This window comes from Chionomys nivalis, chromosome 3 (assembly GCF_950005125.1).
Source record: "Chionomys nivalis chromosome 3, mChiNiv1.1, whole genome shotgun sequence".
NCBI lineage: Eukaryota > Metazoa > Chordata > Mammalia > Rodentia > Cricetidae > Chionomys > Chionomys nivalis.
This window is the reverse complement of record NC_080088.1, coordinates 106,758,565-106,785,738: the sequence shown is the minus strand read 5'-3', so window position 1 is coordinate 106,785,738 and position 27,174 is coordinate 106,758,565. Positions and strand designations below refer to the sequence as shown.

At 46.5% G+C, this 27,174-nt stretch overlaps 1 protein-coding gene across 2 annotated transcripts in view; it reads left to right on the top strand.

The window, feature by feature from the left end:
• Tmem132c (transmembrane protein 132C) overlaps positions 1-27,174 on the top strand; it is a 307,153-nt gene that overhangs the window by 92,559 nt on the left and 187,420 nt on the right. For both annotated transcript variants that reach the window (XM_057766129.1, XM_057766127.1), the window contains exon 2: positions 20,212-21,100. In XM_057766129.1, the coding sequence (XP_057622112.1) occupies positions 20,212-21,100 (889 nt within the window). The remainder of the gene's footprint in view (positions 1-20,211; positions 21,101-27,174) is intronic.

Below are 27,174 nucleotides of genomic sequence, written 5' to 3'. Positions count from 1 at the left end.
CATTCATGTCTGTGTGTGTGTCTGTGTGTATGAGTTGTATGAGTGTGTCTGTATGCAGTTGTTTATATATGTGTGCGCTCATGAGCATGGTGTGTGTGTGTGTATACCTGTATCTTTGTAAGTGTGTACATGTATTTGTATATGTGTTCATGTCATTGGGTGTCTACGTGCAGCGATTTGTCCATGTGTGTCTGTTTATACAAAGTACACGTAGTTGTGCGTATGGCATAGGTTCATTTTGCCAGCTTCTTGCTGGTAATTTTTTTTCAACAGCAATGAAATTAAGTACAGCTGAAACACATCCAGTGCCAGGGCTCCAAGCCAGGCCCTCAGAAGGCATTCCCCACCCGTTTCCCATGGTGCAGAGTCCCTGTGTTGACTGGGAATCCCCTGGTGTCCCTGGATTCTGGGCCACATAAAAGCAGGTCAGATTAATGACACAAAGGCTCCCTGTCCCCATAATCACCTTATCATTCCTCAGTTCAAAAGGAATTTCTCTCTCCAGCCCCAGGGGGGGTTCTGTCCCACCCCCACTCCCCACATACACCCTGCCTGGCTTCGCTTTTGTGGAATGGAGCTGGCCCCTCCCATTGGTGTATCCTGGGCTTGCTTGAATGAGTTTTCCAGGAGAAAAATTTCCCATAAAGACACAATGAAGGGAGGAAGGACTCAGGCGCCCAGGGAGAGAGAAGGCTAAGCCACTTTCTCATTTTAACAGTTTGCATAGTTCCACTGTGCTTCAAGAATCCTTGGATTTCAATCCCTTTCTCACTAAGAAATAGCCCCCCACAGCCCCTGGCGATATGTATGGATTAGCCAAGGGGCTGTGTCTCTTGAGCCATGAAGAATATCAGCATTGCTTGCTTGACTGGGTAGCGTGCTTGGGCCAGACTGCAGAACCAAAGCATGGTTTTCAGCTAAGCTGCTCAGCTGAAAAGAAAATAAAAACAAACCCAAACAAACAAACATCACCCTATAGAACAAAGGGAGGCCACCCGAGAAACAAGTTCACCTGTCACTCATAAAGCTCAAATCTGACTTTCTCCTTCTTGAAGGATAAGAGGGTGTGTTCCAGTTCCCTCTCTGGTGCTATGACAGCTTGACCAAAAGCAACTTAGAGGAGAGGGGAAAGGGTTTATTTCAGCTCAAATGTCACAGCCCATTACTGTGCAAAGTCAGGGCAGGAACTTAAAAAGCAGCCCCAGGCAGGAACCTTGGAAGACACTGCTTGTTGGCTCACTCACAGGCTCATGCTTAGCCAGCTTTCCTGTGCAGCCCAGAACTGCCTGCCTAGGGAATGGTGCCTCCCACAGTGGACCAGGCCTTCCCACATCAATTAACCATCTCTCACAGACATGCCCACAGGCCATTTCTCTCCTGGATGATTCTAAACTGTGTCAAGTTGACAGTCTGAGCTAACTAGGACAGGATGCAGCTTAGAAAAGTGAGAATGTAAGCCAGGGTGGGATGGAAAAGTGACATGTGTCAGGTTACCGGAAGAAAGAGGAAAAGAGTCTGTCCTCTCCAGGTGATGTCTTAGGAGGCAGAAGCTGCCAAGATGGGGTCAGCAGTGCCTTTCCCCAGGAACTTCTGGTCTGATGACAATGGGTGACAGGATTTCACTGCTCCCCATCACCAGTGTTTTAAGGACTTCATTCCCTCACTGATCAGACATCCACACTTTCACAGAGCAAAGCTAAGCTTCAGAGTTGAGCAGTGTGAGATCTTTTGCACTCACTCTCTTGGAGACCCTGACCACAGCTCCCACCTCAGAAGCTGGCTGGGGTTCCCTGAGGAGGTACTTTGAACACCTTTCTCACCGTGAGCCCCTCTGGTTCATTTCTACATTTCATGTGTGTCTCCTGCAACCTTTGGCTCACTTAATCAGACCTCCAACAGCAGGTGGAGACTCACTCCCTTCTGGGAATGCCCCTGCTGGTGGCAGCAAAGTCCAGAATGAGGCCTTATGTCCCTTTATACCCCAGTGAGAACACCTGCATTAATCACTCACTGCCAATATCCAGCCTCAGGACCAGTTGGGCCCTAGACCTTACCGTCTAACCCAGTGCTTCTCAGTCTTCCTAATGCTGTGACCCTTTTATACAGCTCCTCATGTCATGGTGACCTCCCCAACCATAAAGTTATTTTGTGGCTACTTTATAACTGTAGTTCTACCGCGTGTTTGATATGTAAATACCTGGGTTTTCCGATGGTCTTAGGTGACCCCTGTGTAAGGATCATTTGACCCACAGGTTGGGAACTACTGCTCGGGTCCGTACCTATCCATGTGTTTCACCTGTAATATTCCCCACCCCCACCGCAGGCTCTAAGTTCCTTCTTCCTGCTCATGGAGGGCTCGCTCCCCAGTGTTCACCTTGCCTCTCTGTATTTACTTTTTCCTCTACCCAGTACTTGTCAGGCAGGCTACATAGGACTCATTTTTACTCTCCTTTTTTTTTTTTTTTTTTTTTTTTTTTTACCTGCCTCTTGGGTGTCTCTTCCTGTTGAATCACACTCACACTCAGAACCTCACACAGAATGCATGTATGTAGAAGTGTAGTTGGAACTGGTTAGGTACGCTGTGGGCTGGGGAGTGTGCACTGGGTTATGCCGGACCGCGCCTCCCCTCAGCTCAGCCCAGGATGGGTGCTCTGATCTGCCTCCTAGCTCGAGTCCATGACCCAATACTGTCTCCTCTGCCATCCCAAGTCTGGGGTTCGTGCCAGAGAAAGTACAGACACCTCTGGAAAGCTAAATAAATAGCTAGATTTGGCTTGGAAGATGTCTGTGTTGGCCTAGACGTTAGCCTTTCCTTTTGGAGTTTTGTGTTATATGGGTTTATGGTAGATGGCAGCAGGTCCAAGGGGTGGGTACAATCTTTGTAAGATTTGGTGGCACAAGAGAACTATAGCGTCCACCAAACAAGGAAATAAAGCTGCGGGGCTCTGGATGGGACTCAACAGGTGGAGTATTTTCCTGGCAGGCAGGGAGCCCTGGGCTTCATCCCCATAATTGCACAAACCAGACATGATGGTGTATGCCTGCCATTGCCTGTACTCCCAGCATGTAGGAGGTGCAGATGGAGACTTTAGGAGGTCAAGGTCATCCTCAACTATGTAGTGAAATCAAGATCATCCTGGACTACATGAGACCCTGCCTCAGAAACAAAAGAGGAGAATTGTTTAATGTTCTCATCATAACAATAGTAACTATTTAGGGCCATGAATATATTTACTTTGATTTAACTATTATTCAACACACACACACGTGCACTTGTACATGCATGCACACACACAATGTTGTATGATGCTAACATGTGTTAATACTAGGTATCAATCAAAAGTAAAACTTAATCCAGGCTTTGTGACACATGTCTTTATTTCCAGCCCTCAGGAGGCAGAGGCAGGTGGATCTCTATGAATATGAGACCAGCTTGGTCTATATAATGAGTTTCAGGACAGCCAGGGATACATAGAATCTGTCTCAAAAAAAGACATAAAAAAAATAAATTTTAAGACATGAACACCAAGAAAAAAAAATGACTACCAGACATCACAATGTTGGAGAGGAGCTTTATGGAGGAAAGAATGCTAGGCCTGGCTGGACACAGGCCACACTGTTGTTTGAGAGGCCTCCCTGGCCTCACCTGGCCCCTCCAGAGCGCAATCTGCTGGTGGTAAACCTCAAAAGTACGCCCAGCCCCAGGACCAAAGAGGTCCCAAGAGACTCAGACTTCTTTAGTCAGGCCCCTTCCACTTCAAGGTACCTGAGCAGGGCAGAGCCTCTGGTCTGCTGTCATCCTGGGACAGCCATTGTCTGGGAAAGTGCGGCTCAGGGTGGGAAGAAGAGCGTCCCCTTTGAACCCGGGGTCGTCGCGGAACACACGTGGACCAGGCAGAGAAGAGAGGGTGGGCTGCCAGAAGAGTGGATTTTGGTGACCAAAGTGGGGAAGCTCCTTGGCCCAATCATTTGCTACCAGACAAGAGAGCTAGCCTGGTGTTATTCCAAACTTCAATCTTCCTGTACAAACTAAGAATGTAAATTTTATGTGTGCCCTCTGATTTTAAAGAATTTCAGCCTTCTTTACTTCCCTCTTCCCCCTCTCTCTATTCGTTTTTAATGGCTCCATGGCCCAGTAATCATTTGAGCCTACTGCCCACGTACAGGGGTGTACGAGGCTTCCCTAGAGATGCCCTAAGAGCTTTGGCAGCCTAGATCTGTGACATACTATTCTCTGTCAGCTTTGCGGTCCCTTCATGTGTCCCAAGAGTCCTGTGAAAAAAGAGATCAGAGACACCTGAGGCCATTTGTTCAGGGGACGCAGATAACTGATAGTCAGAGGCACGCAGGCTAATGATTTGTCTTACTGTTTCTATCTATCTATCTATCTGTCCATCCGTCCATGAATCCATTCCTTATGCCCCTTCCATTTATCAGTTCATCTATCTTCCCATCCACCCGTGCATCCATTCATTCATCTATGAATTTGTCCGTCTCTCTTCTTTCCCTTCTGTCCATCATCCATCCATCTGCCCATCCATCTATCCATCCATGAATTATCTGTCCATTTATCTGTCCATATATATATATGTATGTATATATGTGTGTATGTGTGCTCATATATATGTATATGTACACACATGTGCATATATTTACTCATACATACATCCATAAATAATACAACATACTCACAAACATTCATATCACTTACCCATCCATCCATCTGCCGTAGGAACAACTTTGTGTACCAGTGAAGAAACAATACTTTCCTCTTATGCCATCACTGGAATGTGAGCTGTTTGTTTGGATTTTATTTCCATGGGGCTCCATCTCAGGACTTAGCAGGTTGTCAACAAAGGGCCAAGTTGAGAGGAAGCCCTGAACCATCACAATGAGCCTTGTGAAGATTTTGTAGAAGCCGTGTGTTGATTGGCTGAAATTGAGATGCTTGTCCCACACCTGGACCTCATGCTAGGACCAGGGCATCCAAACACACATGGGTGGAAATGAGAGACAGGCTACTCATCAAAGGCGATGATTATCAAAACAGAAATAATTATGGGGTAGGAAACTCCAACAGAGGACCTCCTAGGTCCTTCAGTCCCCAGGTCAGATTTCACATCACAACCTTGCACAATTCAGCCTCCATGCTCACCAATGTCCAGAAACTACACACTCTTGTGTGGCAGGCTATTGCTTGTCTGCTGTGTTCTAATGTCCTCTATGGTGGCTGATGCTTATCTCACATAGTCTCTGGGTGGCCCTGAGCCTTGGCCTCTTGAGGGGTCATCTCAGGATGTTACTGAGAGCTGCTGCCATTTTCAGTCCCACCGACCCTCAAGATGACCAGCATTATTGACTGTGAGCAAGAGACATTGGCTTCTCCAACATGTGGCTTTCTTCATGGCTCAAGTGTTCCCCATGACACGGTAGTGGCTTCCTCCAAAGTAAGGGATCAAAGTTAGACTTTTAGTCCCAAGTTAGGGAAAGGGGCGTGCATCAAAAGAACTATAGAACTGGAGTACAGACCTAGACACGACTGTGCAAACCTGGCTTTAGTATAGTCTTGGTGTGTGTGTGTGTGCATGCACCTGTGTGTGTGTGTGTGTGCGCGCGCGCGTGTGCGATTATGTGGCTTTATGTACTCAGGTGTACACACTTAGAGGACAGAAGGGAGTATCTGGTGTTATCCTCCCTTACTCTCCACTTGTTTCCTTTGAGTCAGGGTCTCTCCCTGGACCCGAGAGTCACAGTTTTGTGGCTAGGCTGAAAGCCAGCCATCTCAATGACCTTCCTTCCTGTTTCCACCTTCCTCAGGGATGGGGATACAAACGTGTGCTGGATGTCCAGTTCATTATGTCTATGCTTGGATCCAAAATCCAGTCCTCATGATTATACATGGAGCAATTTGAACCACTGATGGACCTCTCCAGTCCAGAGGTGGAGAAGGAAAATCCCAAAATCTAGTCATTCTCTCTCTCTCTCTCTCTCTCTCTCTCTCTCTCTCTCTCTCTCTCTCTCTCTCTCTCTCTCTGACATGGTTTCTCTTCATAGCCCTGGCTATCCTGGAACTCACTCTGTAGACCAGGCTGGTCTCCAGAGATCTGCCTGCCTCTGCTTCCTGAGTGCTGGGATTGAAGGGGTGTGCCGCCATCACCACCCAGCTAGTTTCTCTTTTTTTGCTACAGGGCAAAAACAAATGGTGTTCAATTCATTAAGCTCATTACTCCCCCTCCCCCAAAGCCAGTAGGAAAAAAAACAGCATAGAATGGGGCAGAGAAATTAAAAGATACTTGAATCTTTGAAGCATGCACTGGTCTTCATCTTCTCTGTGTGGGTTTTTTGTTTTTGTTGTTTGGATTTTTTTGGTTTTATTTTCCCAACAATTAAGATAACAGCAGCCGTATCACCGAAGGATGTCCTCTTTTTAAAACAGTATTTTAATCACATAACTGATGTGCATGTGTTTTATTTTGCAGAATAGGGTTAAGCATCCATTAAAGCTAAAACATATGTGGCTATCCAAAGCTCTCATTTCTCTTCTTCTCTTAGGTAGTTATTATTGTGGGAATGGTGTTAGCATTCAAAGCTGTTTTCTAAGGGTTGGAGCAATGGATCAGCAGCTAATAGCCTCTAAGCCTGTACTTCCCTTTCAGAGGACCCAAGTTTGATGCTCAACACCCATGCTGGTCAGCTCACATCTGCCCATAACTCCAGCTCCAGGGGGAATCTGATGCCCCTCTCTGGCCTCCACGGGCATCAACAATCACATGCACATGGCACCCATATATCTAATTAAAAACAGAACACTTTTTAAAAAACATTAAAGCTTTTTCCCTAAGTATTTGTGTTTGTGTGTACATATGTATAAAAATAGGTAGAAACACGGTGCTAATTTTGGGATCTTGTTATCTTAACAATTAGGCTACATGTATTTATATTTTAAGATAATTTTAAGATACCAATATAGTTACTTAACAAATATTTTAGCAAGATTTATTTCCTCCTTATGTAATCATACCAATCCCAACAAGAACATGTAGCTGAAGTTCCCTGGGCCCTATTTCTGAACCCAATAAATTTTCGGATGTTAGATGGCACACACATATTAACTTTTCTTCCCTGGAACTCAGATGTAATGGCTGGATGGTCAGCAGCTTTATTTCAGTCATGAAAATGAAGACTTTGAGACAGAGAAGACGATCAGACAGGAAAATGGATGATGCTCCGGTCTTTAATGTTTTCATGGAGCTGCCGAACAAAATCTGGACTGGGAAATCTGAAGGAAAAAAATCGCTGTAATCCTCCCAAATATTCCTAGTTGCTTAATTTTTTAAAGGTATTTTTTCAAAACTTCTGTATAATTCTGTGTATGTGCACCTAAGTGCAGTGCCCACTGAGACCAGACGAGGGCGTCAGATTCCCTGGAGGTGGGGCTGCAGGCTGTTGTGGACCACCTGACATGGGAGCTGAACCTGGGTCCTCTGCAAGAACAGTCGGTGGTCTTAGCCACTGCACCGTCTCTCTAGCACCTTTTGTTTGCTTTTAAAGTTTTTCTTCTTTAGAAAATTGACATTTTCCTGCAATTTAATTTTTCGCCTAGTCATATGTGGAGATCTTTCTAGATGGAAATAAATAAATAAATAAGATTCTCCTTTGCTAGTGCCACCTTCCAATAGTTGAAAAATTAATAAGCAATGGTTTCATGTGCCTCCTGTGTGCCCGGGGGGATGGGTAAAGACTGAGGACCTTACTACCTCTGACAGTCATTTCATCTTCAGCGTGGCTCCTTGAGTCTGCATTATCACTAGCATTGCTGTGCAGTGAGAGATGCTGAGGCCCAGCTTTGCTGAAGCTAGGATGTGCTATGGTGGGATGGAGAACCCAGTGGCCTGGCTCAGGACTCTCTTCTGTCTTCATCCTCCTTCCCAGCATTCCATTCTGCGGCTGGCTGTGTTCTGACGCTCCGTGATTTCCATTGTACCTTTTCCAGTTTGGGGTAATAGACAAGTGTTCCCCCAGACCGTTTAGATATTCCTTTCTGACTTCCATCCAGCAGCAGGGTCCCAACTCATCCACCTCTCCATCTCCCCACCCACGGCACCATATGAGAGCCTGAAGCCTGTATCTTCCTATCTGAGTTCTTCCCTTCTGGAGATGACATCCCCTCCTCTGCTTAAGCATCCTGCAAACTCAACAAATGTGGATTGATGACCTGCGTGTTCCCTTTAGCAGCAGAGCCACATGGGGCACACAGAAGAGCCTCTTGGTTCATGGATATTGAATGAAGACCATTCCTTGTGCAGCCTCGCTTGATTTAGCTTCTCTGAGATTAGCACAGAGAACACGATTGATGTCTTAAGAACAGGCATAAGCTAGGGGGAATCATTTGTCAGAAACAGGATGCTGATTATCTGTTGATTTAAAATGGCAGGAAAGCATCTTAGACTTCCTTAAGCTTCGAAGAGACAAACTCCATAGATTTCTTCCCCTAACTGCAGACACAGCTGGATCCAGTCTCCTGACTCCTAGACTGACCCAAGCATGAGGTGGCAAAGTGGATCATGCCATCGCTCGCCAAGCTCTGACCCTCTCTCTCCACAAGAAACACATGGTGGTGGAAGGGAGCTATGAGCCCAGAATGGCAGAGCCAGGAAGCTGAGGCCCCAGAGACACAAACTGCAAGTTCAAATCCTGATGTCAGTATACCAGACAAGTGGTCGCCAGAAAACCCAAACCTCCTCTGGGCTTCACCTCCTTTGTTATGAGTAAAATAAAGGCAACGGAGGCTGAGATGGCTCATGGATAAAGCTCTTTCCACGGCAACATGAGGACCTGAGTTCGATCCCCTGCCACGTAAAACAACAGGATGTGGTGGCTCAACACTGATCATCGCAGCACTGAGGATGTAGAGATGGGAAGATCCCTGGGTCTTGCTGGCCAGCCAGCAGGGCCCGATCAACAAGTCCCAAGCTGGTGAGAGACCCTGTTTCATAAAACAAAGTGCATGATATCGTATGGAATGGCAACACAGGCACACACACACACACACACACACACACACACACCACATGTATGCACCCGGATGTGCACTCATCCCAGAGTGATTTTTTTTTAATAGGGTTGGAGGGTTTGATTTTTGAAGTGTCTTTCTGGTGCCACTAAGGGTCAGCTTTTTGAGTGTGTCACTTTCTACATCTTGATGCCTTATATTTTAGGCTTGTGGGGCTCAGCATTTACTTCCCATTTAAGTTAAAAAAAAATAAATAAAAAGAGAAGAAAGAACAGAACTGGGCCTTGGTTTTCAGCACACCCACCCTGTAATTTGCTGTCCCCTCTCAGAAAGCTCAGTCTGAATGCTCTTTTTGCAGCACAGAAAGTTAAAGAGTTGGTGATGAAAGAGAAAATGGCCTTCATCTTCAGGGGCAATCCGTTCTTGTATTTACTCAACCATCAAGAGTGCGTTTCCTACCTCGTATACCCCAAGACTCTTCGTTAATATAATCATCCTAAATTCCGCTATAACCAAACAAACCTACAGATGCTTACTGGCAAATAAGACTCATATGTTTGTTTGTGTGGGGCGGTGTGGGGGGAACATATGCCTCAATAGGACATAGATTTTTTTTTTTTAAAAAAAATTAACTGTAATTATGGGGAAAGGAAATGGGGCAGTATATTAAAAAAATAAGCTCATTTATTTATTTATTGAGGAAAAAGACCAGCCCTAAAGATGAGATGCTGTTCCTTTTTATTGACATGAATCGAGATAATTTGGACTCTTGGGATTAATGTCGGGTTCCACATAAATAATGACACCATCTGCCATTCATGATGCGCCTCTCTCTGAATAAATTCCATGAAGCATCCTGTAACCATATGCTGTGTGAACACAAGGGTGGTTATTTAAATCCCACTCGGGCTATGCAACTCCAGTTCCCTCCTGTACTCCCCCCTCCCCCCATTATCATTTCCAAACTGTTTCAGATGCGTAGTGAAAACCAGGTTTACCTTGTTGCTCCGTGAGGTAAGCCTGACTGGTAATTCAGGTTATAAAGCACACTGGAGAAGAGGCCCGTGGCCTCCAACTGTGCGGTGAACCCAGCTCAGAAGGCTCCCTCCATGCTAGAGTCAGCAAAGCAGTGTCCAAATACTGAGTGCTGTTTGTTTCTCTATGGACTGAACACTAAGACCAACTTCTTCGGTGATGGATATAGTTTTCAGAGAGAGGGTTAGCAACCTTTTAGTGGGGGTGCGGAGATAGATAGTTCAGCGGGTAAAGTCCTTGTGCTGGGATTCAAGTATACAGAACATAAGTGAATTTTTGGTTACTCTGCACCTATAGGAGGTAGAGATGGGAGAAGGCCAGACTCCTCAGGGAGTTCCACTAAGAGGGAGGCAGGTCAGGGCTGGAGGAAGCTGGGAAGCCATTTGCTTTGCAGATGGAGAAGAGGCCCCAAGAAGGAGAAGTCAGATACCTGTAGGAAGTGGGAAAGAGAAGGAGAAGGGTTCTCTCCTGGGCTGTCAAGCCACACCCGCATGCGGACTTCAGATTTCTGACTCCCAGGGTAACCAAAAATGCACTTTTGTCCTTTGAAGCTGCTAAGTTGGTGGCAGTAAGGAGAAGCTGATGTTCCTGCTCTATGCAGAAGCTGGGCCTCAGCCCATCAGAATCCACACACTGGCTTGGGACCCACCCATGGTGTCCAGCGAGGACAGGAAGATGGAGGCGCACTAACACAGAACTACTGTGAGGGCCACCACAGGCTCAGCTCTGGGAATACCTCGAGCCTCTACTCTCCATCCCTCCAAGACTCACCCGTGGGCATTACCCCGCTGTCTACCCAAAGCACTGTTTCCATGCCCATCAGGCCGGAGATCCTGGGTATCTTGGAGCATTAACTCTTGAAAAACAAAGCTCTTTGCCTGTTTCTAGGGACCTAACCTAGCAGCAGCTGAGAGTGATCCCACATCTCTCTCTGAGAAAAGAAGACGGGGGATATCCCCTCAGGGGCCCCGACAGGAATCTAAGAAGCTCTGCCTTTCAAGGGGAGTTTTTGGTGTGTTATGAAATTGCAAACCCCCACTGTGTAATTTCAGCAAAAGGTATTCGGGTTCCCCCAGAAGCAGCATTGAAACCAAATAATCCGCTTATCAAGGTACCTTTTGTTTCAGGAGGAAGGAAACAATGAGCCATATTTAGCAGAGAGAGAAGTCCTGCCGCCGAGGAATGTTAATAAATCAGAAATGGGAAAGGGGAAAGATTCAAATTGGCTCGAGTTTCCAGCAAGCTGCAGCGACTTGGCAGGTGCACCCGATCTGGTTTTCCTTGAGGCACACTGGGACAGGCCAGCAAGCCTTCTGCAGGTGTCTACGAGAGTGGGGGTTGGCAACCAGTGTCTGATGCAGATTATACTGCGCAAGTCCACCCTCCAAGACTTGAGACTTCTTAAATAAATATCACGCAAATGTTTTGTTTGCTTTTTTGTTTTCTCTGTGTGTGCTTTAGTTTTTTGTTTGTTTGTCTGTTTCTCTCTCCCCCATGTGTCTATGTATCTACACTAAAACTTTAAAACCTTAAAAGTTTTAGTGTAGCCGGGCAATGGTGGCTCACGCCTTTGATCCCAGCACATGGGAGGCAGAGGTTAGGCAGATCTCTGTGAGTTTGAGGCCAGCCTGGTCTACAAGAGCTACTTCTAGGACAGGCTCCAAAGCCACAGAGAAACCTTGTTTCAAAAAACCACACATACAAAAAGTTTTAGTGTAATTTATCAATGTAATCTAAGTAAGGGTGGAAAAGGAGAAGGAAAGACTGGGGTTGGTTGGTAGAGTTTTTGCTTAGGATGCGTGAGGCTTTGGGTTTGAACCAGCATTGTATAAAGTAGATGTACTAGACACCTATAATCCCAGCACTCAGGATGAAGTGGCAAAAGAACCAAGAAGTTCAAGATCAGCCTGGGCTACATAATGAGTTCATTGCCAGTATCTACATGAGATCCTGTCTCAAAAAGAAATGGAAAGAAAGAAGAGGAATGAGGAGGAAAAAGAGAAAGAGGAAAGAGGAGGAATGGGAAGAGGAAAAGAAAACAGTCCCATAGCCTCTGTCCCCTTACCAGGCTTGCTGAGGCCATGAGAATCTGACGTGTTCCGAGGGTCTTCAGTTGATTCTATCTATACAGATGATGATTCTGAGACTCGAAAGTTTCAAATATTTACAAGAAATAAAAATGTCCCCCTGATTATGGTAGCTCGGGGGTTCACCAGATCCTCATAGCTTTGTCTGACTCCAGCCATGGTCACCATGATGTGTTTCTTCTTTCTGGGCTGGAGAAAGCTCCGGCTGAAGTCCTTCTGTGTCACTTCTTGCTGACGTAACTGTTCACATCCCATTCTCTCCTGCCGTGGGGCCTTGTTAGATCAGGGTTTCTCTGCTGTGCCAACATGGAAACTTGCAGTGGCACTGCCCTGTCCATCAGAAGTGTTTATTAACATTGCCGACCGGCACTTGCTCTGCCTTGGTAGTGTCCACATCTTGGTTCTGTCCATCAGAAGCGTCTCCAGGGGCTGGAGACATGGCCCAGTTGGAAAAGCCAGTGCTGTGCTCACATTGAGGACCTGGGTTTGATCCCCAGCATGGGCCCATAAAAAACTTGGTCCTTTGATGTGTATTTATGATCTCAGTACTATGGAGGCAGAGACAGATGGATCTCAGGAGCTCGCTGGCCAGCCAGTCTGTCCAAATCACAAGCTCAAGATTCAACAAGGGACCTTGTTTCAAAAATAAGGTAGGGAGCAACTGTGGAAGGCACTCGACATTAGTATTGGGTTTGCAAGGCGTTCACACGTATGTACACGCAGAGAGATAGAGACATAGAGAAAGAACATACATGAAAATAAATAAATGCAAAATAATTTTTAAAAGAAGAGACCAGCACTCCCTTAGACAGTCACCCTTGGTGGGAACTCCTTCGCTACTCTTTGCAGAAGTCCTTACCCTATCTTAAAACAATCTCGTGTAACCTGGCCATATGTGTTCTGGAAGATTTCATTTCAGTGTTACCCGATTCAAAGCAGGAAGGATCTAGATAAGCCATTTGTCACCTAGTGACGTGGGCACCTTCTGAGAATCCCATGATCCACCATGCCGCACTGCACAGTGGCTGAGACGTTCACTGGGCCACGAGGAATTTAAAACTTCACTCTGTCATTGTTCTGCCACCACTGCACTCATGTTGCCTGGAGCATCTTGCCATGTTGTGTGAGTGCTTTGATAACATTACACTATAGATTTCTGCTACTGATCCCATGCAGGGAAACTCTACCTCCTTCCACAAACCTAGGCCCCCCGTGATCCCTCCATCTGCCTGTCTTTCTTCCCCGCTCCCATCTTAAGTCCATTCTCTTCACTTGCGTAAGCCGGCCTACCCTTCCCATCTTAGGCCAGAGAGAGTCACCTGGAAAAAGTCCATATTCTGCCAGCATGTCAGAGAGTGAGCCTCATGGTGATAGCAATGCATCATGTGGACTGACAGGGTCATTCCCCCCGAGAGAATGTCTGGGTGCTAAGTGACACAGCCATCTCCTAGGTCCACTATCTCAGGATCTCAAAAACTCAATTTCCGGTGGTGACTTTGCACTGGGGTTCTCTGATGAACAACTGTCAGAGGACGCAATATCCCCAATGCTGACAGCAAACACAGATAACGCAAATGGATACACAGGGAGGGAGACAGCAAGTGGGCACACTGCCTGTGGCGTGGAGACCAGATGGGAAGGTGCAACTGTCAGCGGCTGCCTGGGCCTCTCTGTGCGGCCTTCGTGAGCCAGCATTGGCCTGAGACATCGATTCAGATCCTTAAGATCTCTTATTTGTCCTCTCTTCCCTAGAGATGCTGGCAGGCAGCAGTGAGCCAGAATGAGGGTTAGGACATCAGAGCTCAGGGGCCCATCGCAGTGTGGCATGGATTCTGTGCAGTTGGGAGACGTGGCAAAGGTCACGGACATTCCTAGCTCCCTAATTGGTAAGACCCAGACCTCCCCAAACATGTGATGTGTTTTGGTAGTGCACACAATGCTGAAGACTTTGGGAGTGCAGAGGTGATTGTGCACAGCCACCAGGCTCATAGGCAGACATTTGGGTGGGACATTGAAGAAATGAAGACTTTCTAGAGTCAACCACGTCATCAGGAGATTGGTTCCCTTCTCATTCTTTTTGAATAGTTCTTCTTCTTCTTCTTCTTCTTCTTCTTCTTCTTCTTCTTCTTCTTCTTCTTCTTCTTCTTCTTCTTCTTCTTCTTCTTCTTCTCCTTCTCCTTCTCCTTCTCCTTCTCCTTCTCCTTCTCCTTCTCCTTCTCCTTCTCCTTCTCCTCCTCCTCTTCTTCTTCTATTTAATTATGTGTGTTTTCCTGCATGTATGTAAGTGTGCCAAGTGCGTGGAGTTCTCACAGAGCCCAAAAGAGGGCATTCGGTCCCTGGAACTGTAGTTACATGTAGTTGTAAGCCACCCAATATGGGGACTGTGAATTGAGCCTGGGTCCCCTTGAAAGAGCAGTGAGTGTTCTTAACCTCTGAGCCATCTCCCCAGACCCTCTTTAAGTAACTCTATCATGAGAAAGTGTTCTGCGTGTTCACCAGCAAATGTTGATCTTGCCCCTTACTGTAGAAATGACAAACCATAAGCCCAGACCTCTATATAAGCAGCTAGCTCTTGGACCATGTGATCTTGTATTTTCCTTTTAATTTTTAGAAGAATGACTTTAAAAATTAGTTGATATTAATGCATTGCTTGTTTCAATCAGTAAAGCTATCAACAATTAACCTCTTGGCTAATTAGAGCGCATTTGTATATCTGGCTACTGTCATGGAAGTGTCTGGTTGAGAGGGCTCAGTCAGTGAAGTGCTTACCAGACAAGCATGAAACCTGAATTCAATCCCCAGAACTCAATGTAAAAAAAAAAAAGTGGTTTGTGTGTGTGTACTGTGTACACACACGTGCACATGCGCCTGAACGTATACAGTTAAATTAATAGGTAATAAAACATAACCCTATTTGAACCCTCATCAGGAGCCAGGCTCTTGCTAAATGGGTCATATAACTCACAATACTGAACTTTTATCATTCTCATGTAGTTGGTAGAGAGGGGCCCCATTGTCCACAGGGTCATGGTCTCTCGCTCCAGCCAACTGGACTTGAATTTAAACAGCACCAGTACAATCAGGATTTCATGGGAAAAATCTTTTTCTAGTCCCTCATTTCCTCATCAGTATGTAGACATTCTCCTAGGATGTTTGTTAAGATTTGGCCGGGCGATGGTGGCACACACCTTTAATCCCAGCACTCGGGAGGCAGAGGCAGGCAGATCTCTATGGATTCAAGGCCAGCCTGGTCCACAAAACAGGGCTCCAAAGCTACAGAGAAACCGTGTCTCGGAATCCTGCCCAGAATGCAGTCAACCTACTGCCTTCTCCATCAGGATTGGCTTTGTAAGGGAACACCCCCAATAAGCTGTGGTCTCACGTTAGTGGTCTCACGTTAGTGGTCTACCTGGGCTGGGCTACTAAGAATGAACTGCCTTACCTGATGACTTGGCTGTAGCTGGCTCGTGTACCATCAATGGGATGACCCTGCTCTCCCACTTTCCCTCCACCTTCAGTACTCAGCCCAGGCTTCTTCCTTTGTGGGAGTCAAAACCGAAAAAGACAGTGGTAGCTCAGCCAGGACACCTGTCATATTTGTGACTGACAATTATAATGTTTTCTTTTCTTTTGTTTTCTTTCTTTTTTCATTTTGTTCACTTAATTTGTATTTCTGGAAGCAAGGGGACAGCTTTTGGGAGTTAGTTATGTCCTTCTGCTGTGGGAGCCCTGGGGACCAAACTCATGGCATCAGTCTTGGCAGCAAGCGCTTTTGTGAGCTGTGCCATCTTGCTAGAAGCTTACAGAAAGTAAACATGTACCCAGTGCCATATGGCTGGCGAGTGGATCAAATGCAGATATCTTCATACTCAAACTGCTTGCCCTTAGCCTTTACCCAAGGCTCCCGAACGTGGCTCAGGTCCAGCCTCACAGACTGAAAGGGCTCTGAACTAGGTTCGGCACAGAGACCAGAGCTGGTACCCTAGACTGTGTGCTGAAGATACAGTGACTCCAGAAGATGAAGAGTCCCAGCTCTGAAGATTTGAGCAGAAAGTCCACTCCTCCTTCATCTTGCAGGGACTGAACTCTACATTTGCTCAAAAGCAAAACGGTCATTTGTGGATTTGTTTTAGTTTTTTAGAGAAAGCAGGAAAAATTATCCCCCTCCTGGAGCCTGGAGAGGGCTCAGTCGGTAAAGTGCTTGCCTTGTAAACATAAGGACCTGAGTTTGAACCCCAGAACCCACACTTAAAATTCGGAGCATGGTAGTACATGCTTGTAATTCCAGTGTTGGGGGATGGGGGGCAGAGAAAAGGCAAATCCTTGGGGTTAGTTCCAAGGGTCCAGACCAATGTGAGACCCTACCCTTTCTGTCCCCATTTCCCCTAAATGGTAGAGACTCAAAAATGATACCTAAAATGTTCCTCTGATATCCACATGCACGGTCACACACTTGCACCTGCACACATTCATGTGTGCCCACAACAAACATTCGTGTGTGCACATGCATGCACACACACACACACACACAAATGAGAGGGAGAGAGAGGGGGAGAAAGGGAGAGGGGGAGAGAGAGAGAGAGAGAGAGGGAGGGAGGGAGGGAGGGAGGGAGGGAGGGAGGGAGGGAGGGAGGGAGAGGGGGGGGCCTTCTGCCCTTCTGTGCAGGAAGGAAGAGTGAAAAATGATGGCAAAACTTGTTGGCAAAGCTTCATGTTCCCAGTACTCCCTGAAACAGACGGACCCTACAATCCCATGCTCTGCTTTGTCTGCCTAGCCTTGGCTCACTCTCCCCCACATAAAAGTGGCTCTAAATCTCTCTACTTCGAGTTCTTAAGAACCGTTTTGGACAGAGCTAAATACTTTAAAATGAAAGTTACTAGATGTGGCTATTTGCCTCTTGGTATTTTGTCAAACTTTGTGAGTTTCTTAAACAGTCACTGCGACACTCCTGAGGACTCTTCCTGGAATGTGGTACCTTGGCAGAGCTTTTGGGTGTCTTTGAAACTGGCACAGGACCGAGTGGGTTAAACCGGAGATGCTCAGCCGTCTCCCCATCCCTAACAAGAAAGGAATGAAGTTGCCCTTGTCACTGGTGACCTCAGCACAGGGCCTCTGGGGCTAGGAACAGAGTGTTACTTCTTTGAAGAGACATCTTGACAACCTAAGTTCATCTGGACGCAGAACCAAAAGGCAGCTTTGATCTGCTGGCCAGTGTCCCTGCAGGGAAGGGATTAGAGACGCTTCCAGAAGAGAGCAAGCAGGATGTCCCATATGCTCAGGGGGGTGTGCAGTCTGCTGTTGGAAGGAGAGACAGGGAGCAGGGTGGGGGATGGGAGGGGGGAGAATGAGGTTAGAAAGAAAGAGAAAGATCTCCCAGCTTCTCTCTTATGGATGGGATAGTTTGGACATTCATGATCTGGAGCCCTGCATGCAGTCAGAGACTTAGTAGTGTCCTAAACAGTGGAAGTCAAAGCCCTCATGGGGATCTCATCACAGACAAGCAAATGGCTATCAGCCTACTCACTGGCTGACAAGTTATCTGGGATGGATAGAGGAACCCAAGAGGGAGGCGTACGTGTTGTCCATTGCTGACTTAGTGTGGAATCTGAGCAGCCCCAATAGGCACAGACTTAACCGTCTGATGATTCTAAACTAGGGCTGTAAACATTAAGTCCATGCTGAGGGTCTAGCAGGCATCTCGCTCAGGATGCAGGGGCTGAGTACCAGACAACAGCCAGCACTCAGACACACACCCATCACTTACTCTGTTCACTTGCAAACAGAACCCCACCATTTCCATCCTCACTATGTTGAGAGGGAAGCTGGAGACCCAGAGACTCTCAGCTTTTTAAAATGGTGTTTCAGTTTAGATTAATCTTGTAAGATGCTGTGGATTAAGCAAAATCATTTTTCAGGTGGGGCCGGGCATCGTCTGGATCTGAACAGACTAAAGGGCAGTAGGCAGGTTACCGGGTACCAAGGAGTGCTGGCTGCTGCCTGAGCTGAATTGTGAAGGGGACCAGAAGGGCCCGGGGGCCTTTAAGGGCTCCCTCCTAAGCAGGGGATGGTTGACTTATTCAGCCTCTTGCACATTTGGTGATGAGTACTCTGTCCTCAGCTGTAAAGGAAGACAGTGGTGACAACATGGCCTTCAGTGATTAATGACTAAAGTTACCAAGCCCAAGCGGTCCACATTACCAGAGGACTTGAAATCCTTCCATGCGAATACAGCTGTTTTTGCTCCTGGTTTTTGAATAATGGAGGAGGATTTCTGCGGTTGCTGTTTTTCCTAACAAGCAGGCAAGATCTGTATATAGGAGATGAGGGATGTAAAACTAAGATGGCTTGCTCACATTCTTTTTGCTTTGCTGGATATGTTTGCTTTTCTTTATTTTGGCTTTGGCAATGGCTAGAAGAGTTGTAACATAGTAAAAAGAACTTCACGTTCCACATCTCTCTCTCTCTCTTTTTATGGTTTTTCAAGACAGGGTTTCTCTGGAACTAGCTGCCTGTCCTGGAACTAACACCATAGACAAGGCTGGGTTCAAACTCATAGAGATCCACCTGTCACATCTTAATATACTTTAAGTTTGTCTGTGTGCTGTGTGTATGCAGTACCAATGGGGGCCAGAAGAGGGCATTGTGTCCCTCTAAAATTAGAGATATAAATAGGTTTAAGCGGCCATATGGGTGCTCGGAATTGAACCCGGGTTCTCTGAAAGAACAGCCAGCACTCTTAGCTGTTGAATCGTCTCTCTAGTCCCTGTTTCTATTTACCTTTTGCCCAGATGCCTCATATTTTACAGTATCTACTTCAGATAGATTTTCTTCTTCTCCCTCCCCTCTGCCTCTATTTGTGTCTCCTTATCTTTTCTCTTTCTCTTCTCCCTCAGTTACCCTCTACTTCTTCACAGATCCATTCAGAGTTTAGTATTATAATTTGTAGTATGAGTGTGTGCGAGACTCTGTGTTGTGCATACATATGTATGCACAGATGCACAAGGGTTTGTACCCATGCAGGTGTGTGATGGCCAAAGGTTGGCATCGGGTGTCTTCCTCTCTTGCCTTCTAGCTTATTTTTCAAACAAAGTCTCTCTCCAGACCTGGAGCTCGCCAGTGCAGTTACACTGGCTTGCTGGAGAGCCCTGGGATCCTTCCATCTCTGCCTCCCCTGTGCAGGCCTTTCCATGGGTTCTGGGGATTTGGATTTCGATCTCCAGGCTCCCATGGCAACTACTTTACCCACTGAGCCATCTCTCTGGCCCTCAGGTTTAATCTTGCTTATAAGATTTGGATCTGGGGCCTGGAGAGGTGACTCAGTGGTTAAGAGAACTGACTGTTCTAGTCGACCTGGGGTTCAGTTCCCAGCACCCACATGGCAGCTCACAACAATCTGTAATTCCAGCTCCAGAGACTTGACACCCGTGGCAAAACACCAATGTACATAAAATAATAAATAAATTGAAAATATATTTGGATCTAATATTAATTTTTTGAAGCAAGTGTTTACTCAACTGCCCCAGCAGTATTTATTAAAATCTCTATTTTTGCCTCAGGATTTGAGGTACTGTCTTTACCTCAAACTAAACCTTTCTTTTTTAGGGTTTGTTTGTGGATTTTGTTCTATCCCATGGGTTATTTCTTACTCATAAGGTCATTGATTTGGCTGAACTAGCTGACCAGGAAGGCTTAGAGGTCCTCCTGTCTCTGCCTCCCAAGTGCTGGGACCACAGACATGTGCCACCATCACCTCCTCCTCCTCCTCCTCCTCCTTTTCCTCCTCCTCCTCCTCTGGAGATCTGAACTCAGGCCCTCAAGTTTGCATGGCAAGCACTTTGTTACGTCATTTCCCCAACTCCTAGCTTTATCTACTTCAGTCTACTTTACATATTGGAACTTAAAAATTCTTAATTGGTGGACCATCTGGAAGCCTTGGCCACTTCTGGAAGGTCTCTTTGCGGCTTCAATCTCCTGGACTTTGGGACTTTAATCCCTTTGTTCTCAGTTGCAGCCTGAACATCACGACCAGAATACGCCAGCCTCTTACTGACTGCACTTCTCTTCTCTCCCTTTAGTGGCAGAAGGTCGCCGGATCATCGATAATATCCAGAGATTCTCTTCATTGCCGCCATACCTGCCTGTGAGCTTCCACATCCTCAGAACTGAGACCTCCTTCTTCCTAAAGGAGGCCAACCCTGACCTGCTGCGGAATGCCAGCCTGCAGTCCAGGGTGGAGTCTTTCTTTACCTACAAGGCCAGGCAGCCCCCAGTATTAAATGCCAGCTATGGGCCATACTCTGCAGAAAAGGTTATACCCCTGGACTTGATGTTGAACCCCAACTTTTTAGGCCCAGCAAATCAGTTTCCCTTTGACTGGAGGCTCAAGGCCTACATCCTCCAAGAGAAAGTCTACCTGAGCCGGCCCAAAGTGCAGGTGCTCTTCCATATTGTGGGCAGAGACTGGGATGACCACAGAGCAACCGAGAAACTGCCCTGCCTGAGGGTCTTTGCTTTCCGAGATACCTGGGAAGTTCGGGGCAGTTGCCGGCTGGCTGGCGCCCTGGGGCTGTGCGTAGCCCAGCTGGAGATGTTGCCTGGCTGGTTCAGTCCCCCGATGATTATGTCTGGGCAAAGGAGGCTTGTGGAGCAGCCAGAAGGGAACCTTGTGGAATTGTACTACACTGTGCATCCAGGAGATGAGCGAGGGGATTGCACCGGAGGTGACACCAGAAAAGACAATGCCATCCGTCCAGGGAAGGATGGACAGGAGGACAGGACGTCCCACCTGCAGAAGATTGGCAGCATTGGCCTTTTCCGCACCCAGGACAGCATCCAGCTCAGCGAACTGCGTTTGGATGGCAATGTGGTTATCTGGCTGCCCTCCCAGCCAGTCAAGCAGGGAGACATAGTCACTGCCTCTGTCACCATCTCCAATAACTCTACTGTGGACCATTTCATCCTGAGGTAGGTGCCCAGGCTGGCCTCCAGCCACGCCGAGTTCAGAGTGAAGTCTGACTCCGTGCATGGGATAGGGCAGTTGCCACCTCCCGAGGGACCTGCCCCCTAATACAGAAGCCAGTGATTTCAAGTTGAGGTGTGATGGGAAACTGTTCCCAGGCTCTGTCTGTTGTGGGCGATGAACAGGAAGAGGGGGATGCTGCCTTGTAGGTAGCCCCTTTTTCTCTGCCGCTACAGAATTAAAATTCAAGGAAACAACCCTGTGCAAGATGAGCTCATTGACTTGCAAGTGTCGCTGACTTCTCAGATAAAGAAGGGTCCCCATAACTGGGGATACCACCCACTTTAAGGGGCTCAGGGGTTTTTATTTTGTTGTAGGGTGAACCACCCAAGGATTGTCCCTCTTTCTCATTTTCTATTGCTCCAAAGGCTTTGTACCTTCCTAGAGACTGGCTTTCTGTAATGTTGATGAACTGGGGTAAAGGTGGGAGCCCCCACCTTATTGTGGGTGTTCCAACAGTCATAGTAACCCAGCACTACCAATGGGGGTGATGGGTTTGTGTTTTAGAGAAATGGAACCTTCATGCTGGAGGCAAAAAGTCACAAAGAAATGGAGACTTACTGCCTGCTGCTTGGGGGCTGAAAGCCATGCAAAAACCTCAAAACTGAGATGACTGTTTGTCTTTCTACCACCCTGGGAGCCCATGGCAAAGCTGAAGAATTTCAGTGTTGTGATGGTAGGGTCTTTGGACCTGAGGTTTCATCAGACTGGACAAGGAGGCTGGCCTTTCATTGCCTTCATTTGCTTGTCTACCGATGTGGGTGTGATATGAGCTTGCTCATTCACGCCCAGCCCAGGGATATTGATGGCCCCTACGCTGTATCTAAGAAAAGACTCTCAAGGCTTGCCTATCTTGTTCCATTGGTTTCATGTTTCCCTTTGATAGCTAGGACAGTTCAGTGATTCTAGGGGTATGCCTAGCAAAACAGCAGACAGGCTCCATCTTGGGAAGCTCGCCTCCATGGCCACTGTGAGTTGGACACACAGGGTATCTGGAGGAGATCTTATGGGCTGCTTTTGACTAAGAGGGTTTTGGAACTCAGCTCAGGGACATGTGTTCTATAACGTGCCTAAGGAAAGCCCCATGAGGCAGAGCCGCTTCAGAGGAGTCCAGGAGATTCACAATAGGGAAAGGCGGGTGAGGTTTGTCTTCAAGTAAAGCCGAAAAGTAAGATAATCAAAAGAGAGGGCTTTTGATTGGCAGTCAGAAAAGCTTGGGTTATAATTGCTGTAGCTATATTTTGTTCCTCTTAGAAATATAAATGTGTGTGTGTGTATGTGTGTATATATATGTGTGTGTGTATATATGTATATATGTGATATATATAAAAAAAAAAAAATATATATATATATATATATATATATATATATATATATATATATATATGATGATTTGCTTTGGAGGAAAATGTTTTCAAAACAGAACGCCAGTCTGCTATTCCACACTTCAGTGCAGGCTTATTCTTGCAGTCTGGCTGCCAGGATAGTTATTTTTAAGGCTTTTGCTTTTTTTGTGTGTGTCACATAAAGAATTCAAATCCTAAGATTTTGATACATTTCTTAATCCCACAGGTTCCAATAGTTATTTACTGAGTGCTCTGTCTTATCAATATACACACTTTCCTGTGTCCGTGATCTTCAGGAACCAAACCGTGATCAAACCACGGTCCCATCTGTTCGTGTTAACTGAATATTCAGTGGCTGAGCTGCACCCTCTGCTCTTATTGCTATTTATGAGTGGACGGATGCTGTGGGTCCAATTTTCTGTTGCTCTGGGTGTAATTGAAGGACTTAAAATACAACCCCCTCCCTTTGCAAAACCATGTCTTTCATGGGGTTGAAATGGACGGGTTCGGGGGCAGGAGGTGGGCGGGGGGCAGAGTATTCTCTGGAAATGTGTCTGTGGCTTCCTGCCAGTGCCATCACCTTATCAGTGAGGAGCCACGGTGGTGGAGATTCAGCATGAAGATCCAGCTTTATGGCTACTGCCACTTCGCCCTGCCCCCACCCCCCAAACTGAGCAGGAAAGTCACTGATCCAAGTTCTGAGTTTAAATCTGAGTTCATTGCTTTGCCTGGGGCTCTTGGATCTTGTAAATTGAATACAGGCAGTACTGGCTTGGGGATGTGGAACTGAAGGGCAGGCAGCTGCAACACTTGGAGGGAGTTGTGACACGTCAGCGGCACCCTTTGTTGTCTCCCACTTGTGTGAAATAGCATTCCCCTTGAGAAAGTGCAGCCTCTGCTCTCTGCAGAGTGACTCTGAGAGCCCCTGGGCAGCCTGGATCTAAGGACCAGGCAGTCTGGTTGCAGGGGAGATGCTCTGGCCTGGCTATTGCAGAATGATGTTTGGATTTTTCATCCCTAAACTAGAACCTCTGTTCTGGTCCTGTTCCTGCCACACACAGCCTAGGTGACTTGCAAGACTTCCCTTTCCAGCCTCAATCTCCTTATCTTAAAGATAAATTCAATTTTATTAGCCGCTTCCACAGGTCTATGATAATTCTGTATTTGTGGAGTAGTTTATACCAGTGTCTTGAACATACGAAGATTAAATATTATCCACAGATTTTTTTTTAAAAAAAATTATGAAACTCCCTTGAGTTCTATTTTAGCAGCAGAGGGACATTGTTCTGTGAATCCCTCGGCTCCCCATGCTTGTCCTCCAAGCTGTACTGATTGACATATCACCCTGGCTTTGTTAGGAGAGACCATCTTTTAGAAAGCAGGGCTTTCAGGGCACAGAAGTGAAAAAGTCTCCAGAGTTGAGTGTCTTAGTGTCCACACTCTGACTCACAGCATTCTAATCACAAATCACAACAGGCCTCGTGCAAGGAGGTGAGCCTTGCTCACACACAAAGGCTACGTGTCTTCTGACTTAAACTTGACACCAAGTTCCTCAGCACAGGAGACCCAGGGCACACACAGAGACCCAAGTGCTTATGTCTAGAGTGCACACAGAGACCCACGTACTTAAATCTCAGTTCTGAACCCAGTGACCAGAAAGAAAAGTATTGTCTGATGGTTTGCCTTGGAGTGATCCACTCTTGTTCCAAACACCCAATTTTACTATTTGAAACAGAGGAGGGAAATCATTTAAAAATAAAGGGGAGATGACTCTTTTGCTGAAGATCTAGGTTCAGTCCCCAGAACCTAAATAGTGGCTCACAAATGCCTGTAACTCTCGTTCCAGGGACTCCGGTGGCTACTCTGTGGGTTCCTGCATGCATGTTTACATATAAACTCACAAAGGCAAATACACATAATAAATAAATAAATATTAAAAGGTGAAGGGTAACTGGGGAATTATTTTCAGAAAGCCACACCTTCGCCATGATAGACTGGGGACTGGAGTTCAGGTCCCCAGGGCAGCCCACCAGTAATCCCAGCCTTGGGAGGAAGACATAGGAAAGTCACAGAACAAGCTAGCTAGGAGACCAGCCACATCTGTGACCTCTGGGTTGATTGAGAAACTCTGCCTCCGTGAATAAGGTGTTAAAGAGATGGAGGATGCTTCCCAGCATCCACCTTGGGCCTCCGGTGCTCACACATTTGCAAAAATATGTACACCACATGTTGAAACATGTATTTATATACATGCACAACATAAATATGTGAAACATGGAAAATAAAATAGCACAAAGTGAGGAGAGAGTTATGGACGGTATAGATATTTGGGGATTTTCTGCTATCTGGCTTTGAGTTGACCATTGACCCATTTGACCAACTTATCATATGGGTTTCCATTCTGTGCTCCCCTATTGCAGATCTCAGCTTTTCCTCTCTCCTTATTCTCCAACCTCTACCTCATCTTTGAAATCGGGGCATGGCAATACATGCCTTTAATCCTAGCATGCAAGAGACAGAGGAAGGTGATTTGCTGAGAGTTCAAGGCTAGCCTGGGCTACATGGAGAGTTCCAGGCCTGCCAGGGCTACACAATGAGACCTCATCTCAAAAACAAAACAAAAGCAGCTCGTTTCTTTTTCTGATACTCCTGTGGCAAGTGCAGAAGTCACTCAGTCATTCCCAGGTACCTTCTCCCAACTTCGTCCCTCAATCTACCAATCCATACCTTGCTTTCAAGGCCATACATTGACCATTTTAACTAAGTTGCCTGTAATATTTGGATTAAAAACTCATGTCACAAGGCACATTATTCCTTTCAAGTTTATTCCTAACTGAGGAAATTTTTAAAGCGAAATATGCCCAGTTGCTTTGGGCAAATTTTGAAAGAAATGTCCAGTTTCCCTTAAGAGATGTGCCCTGTGGACAGATGAGATATGAGACGTTTGCCTGTGCAGGGTGCCCACTTCAGGCCCTGGATTTGGAGGAGGATCCTGCATCATTGATGGATTGTGCACGCTCTGCCCACTCTGTCAAACATTCGCCATTGAACATCTGGACTGAGAAGTGACCACAGTATTTGGGCACAGTTACCACAGCCTGGACGATGATGATAAGGCCTGCCTTCTCAACCTGGTACTTGTCAGATGAGCAGGCATGTTCAGACACTAGATGCCTTAAGCTGGGGAGCATCTCAGAGATCCTTGAAGACCTTAGCATTTAACCAGGGAGGCGAGGCTTTGCTCAGAGAATGCATCCCACAAGCAACTTGATGAGCAGTGAGGCCTCCAGGCCAGGCAGGAAAGCTCTGCGCTCCAGCAGGCTGGAGAAATAGCCATGTGCCTGTAAGATGCTCAGGGGGCTCAGGTAGCCGCCCTCCTCCGAATCATCCAGCTCTTACTCCACAGGGGGAGCTTGGTTCTCTGCCCACCCCCACAATTAACCTCTTAAGAGCAGCTATGGGAAGCCCACTCTTGAGCAAATGAAAGGTTTGCATTCTCCAAGTCGTTTATTTATGTATTATCTCATGTCTGTATTGTTTGTGACGCATGCGCATGCATCTGCCCATGCTCGCAGAGGCTGGTGCTGGATATTTGATGTCTTCCTGTCACTGTCTACCTTACTTCCTTGAGACAGAGTCTTTGCATATTTCTAGGCTCCACTGCTGGGACTACAGATACTACCAGCCATGCCAGCTTTTTACATAAATGCTGGGACTTCAAACTCTGGTCCTCATGATTGCATAGCCAACACTATTATCCCCTGAAAGCCTTCTTCCCATCCCCTAAGATGTCTTTTCTGCCTGGAATTTTAAAACATTGCTCTGTTTCCAGGGTTTGTTTTTGTTTTGTTTTTTTTACATTTATAATTATCTTCTTTTGAGCCAAACTCAACACTCTCCTATTTTCACTGTGCATGCAGCATTTCTTTTAATTCAGTAAATCTTTGTTCCACTCATATTGACTAAGCCCATTGGCAGTGAAGGAACCAGGGTAACCACATTTCTGAGTGGGTTTTCTGCACTAGTGCGAGAGGGGAACCTCCCACCCACCCACCCCCCCAATAAGGAAGCAAATGCTATGAATATGACCAGGGAGAAGAGGAGAGTCCTGAGAAGGCATTTTAAATGAGGCAGGCCTTGCTGGAAGGTAGCGCAATGGACAAGCATAGTCATGGAGGCTTCAGGACGAGGATGCTGAGACAGAAAGGAAGAAGGATCAGTTAACGATGACCAGATGAATACACAGACCATGTGCTCCCAGCCCTGTCAGCAACTAAGCCTTCAAACTGAGTACAGATGGTTAAATGTAGAAGGCTCTGGAACACGCGGAGGTGACAGCTGAAGAGGGAAGCTCGCTGTTTCACGTGTGTCTTTGCTCCCACGGACTCCTGTGTTTCTCCAGCCCTCAGAAAGCTTTGCTCAAGCTCTGAGACCTAGGATTACAAGAGTGTCCCCTTTTAGGTAGCTGCCAGCTCAGCCCAAGCCAACTCTCCACAAAGGAGAAGCAGAAATAGCTCTACTTCCTTTCCTGAGCCTTCTAATATTTCTTAGGATGCATGGGAGCCATTCACCTTGCTCTGTCTTTGCTGGGGAAGTAGATTCCCTAAAACATCAGTCCCAAGGGGTTTGACTTTTTATAAAAAATAAATACATAAATTCAGATTTCTTTGTTT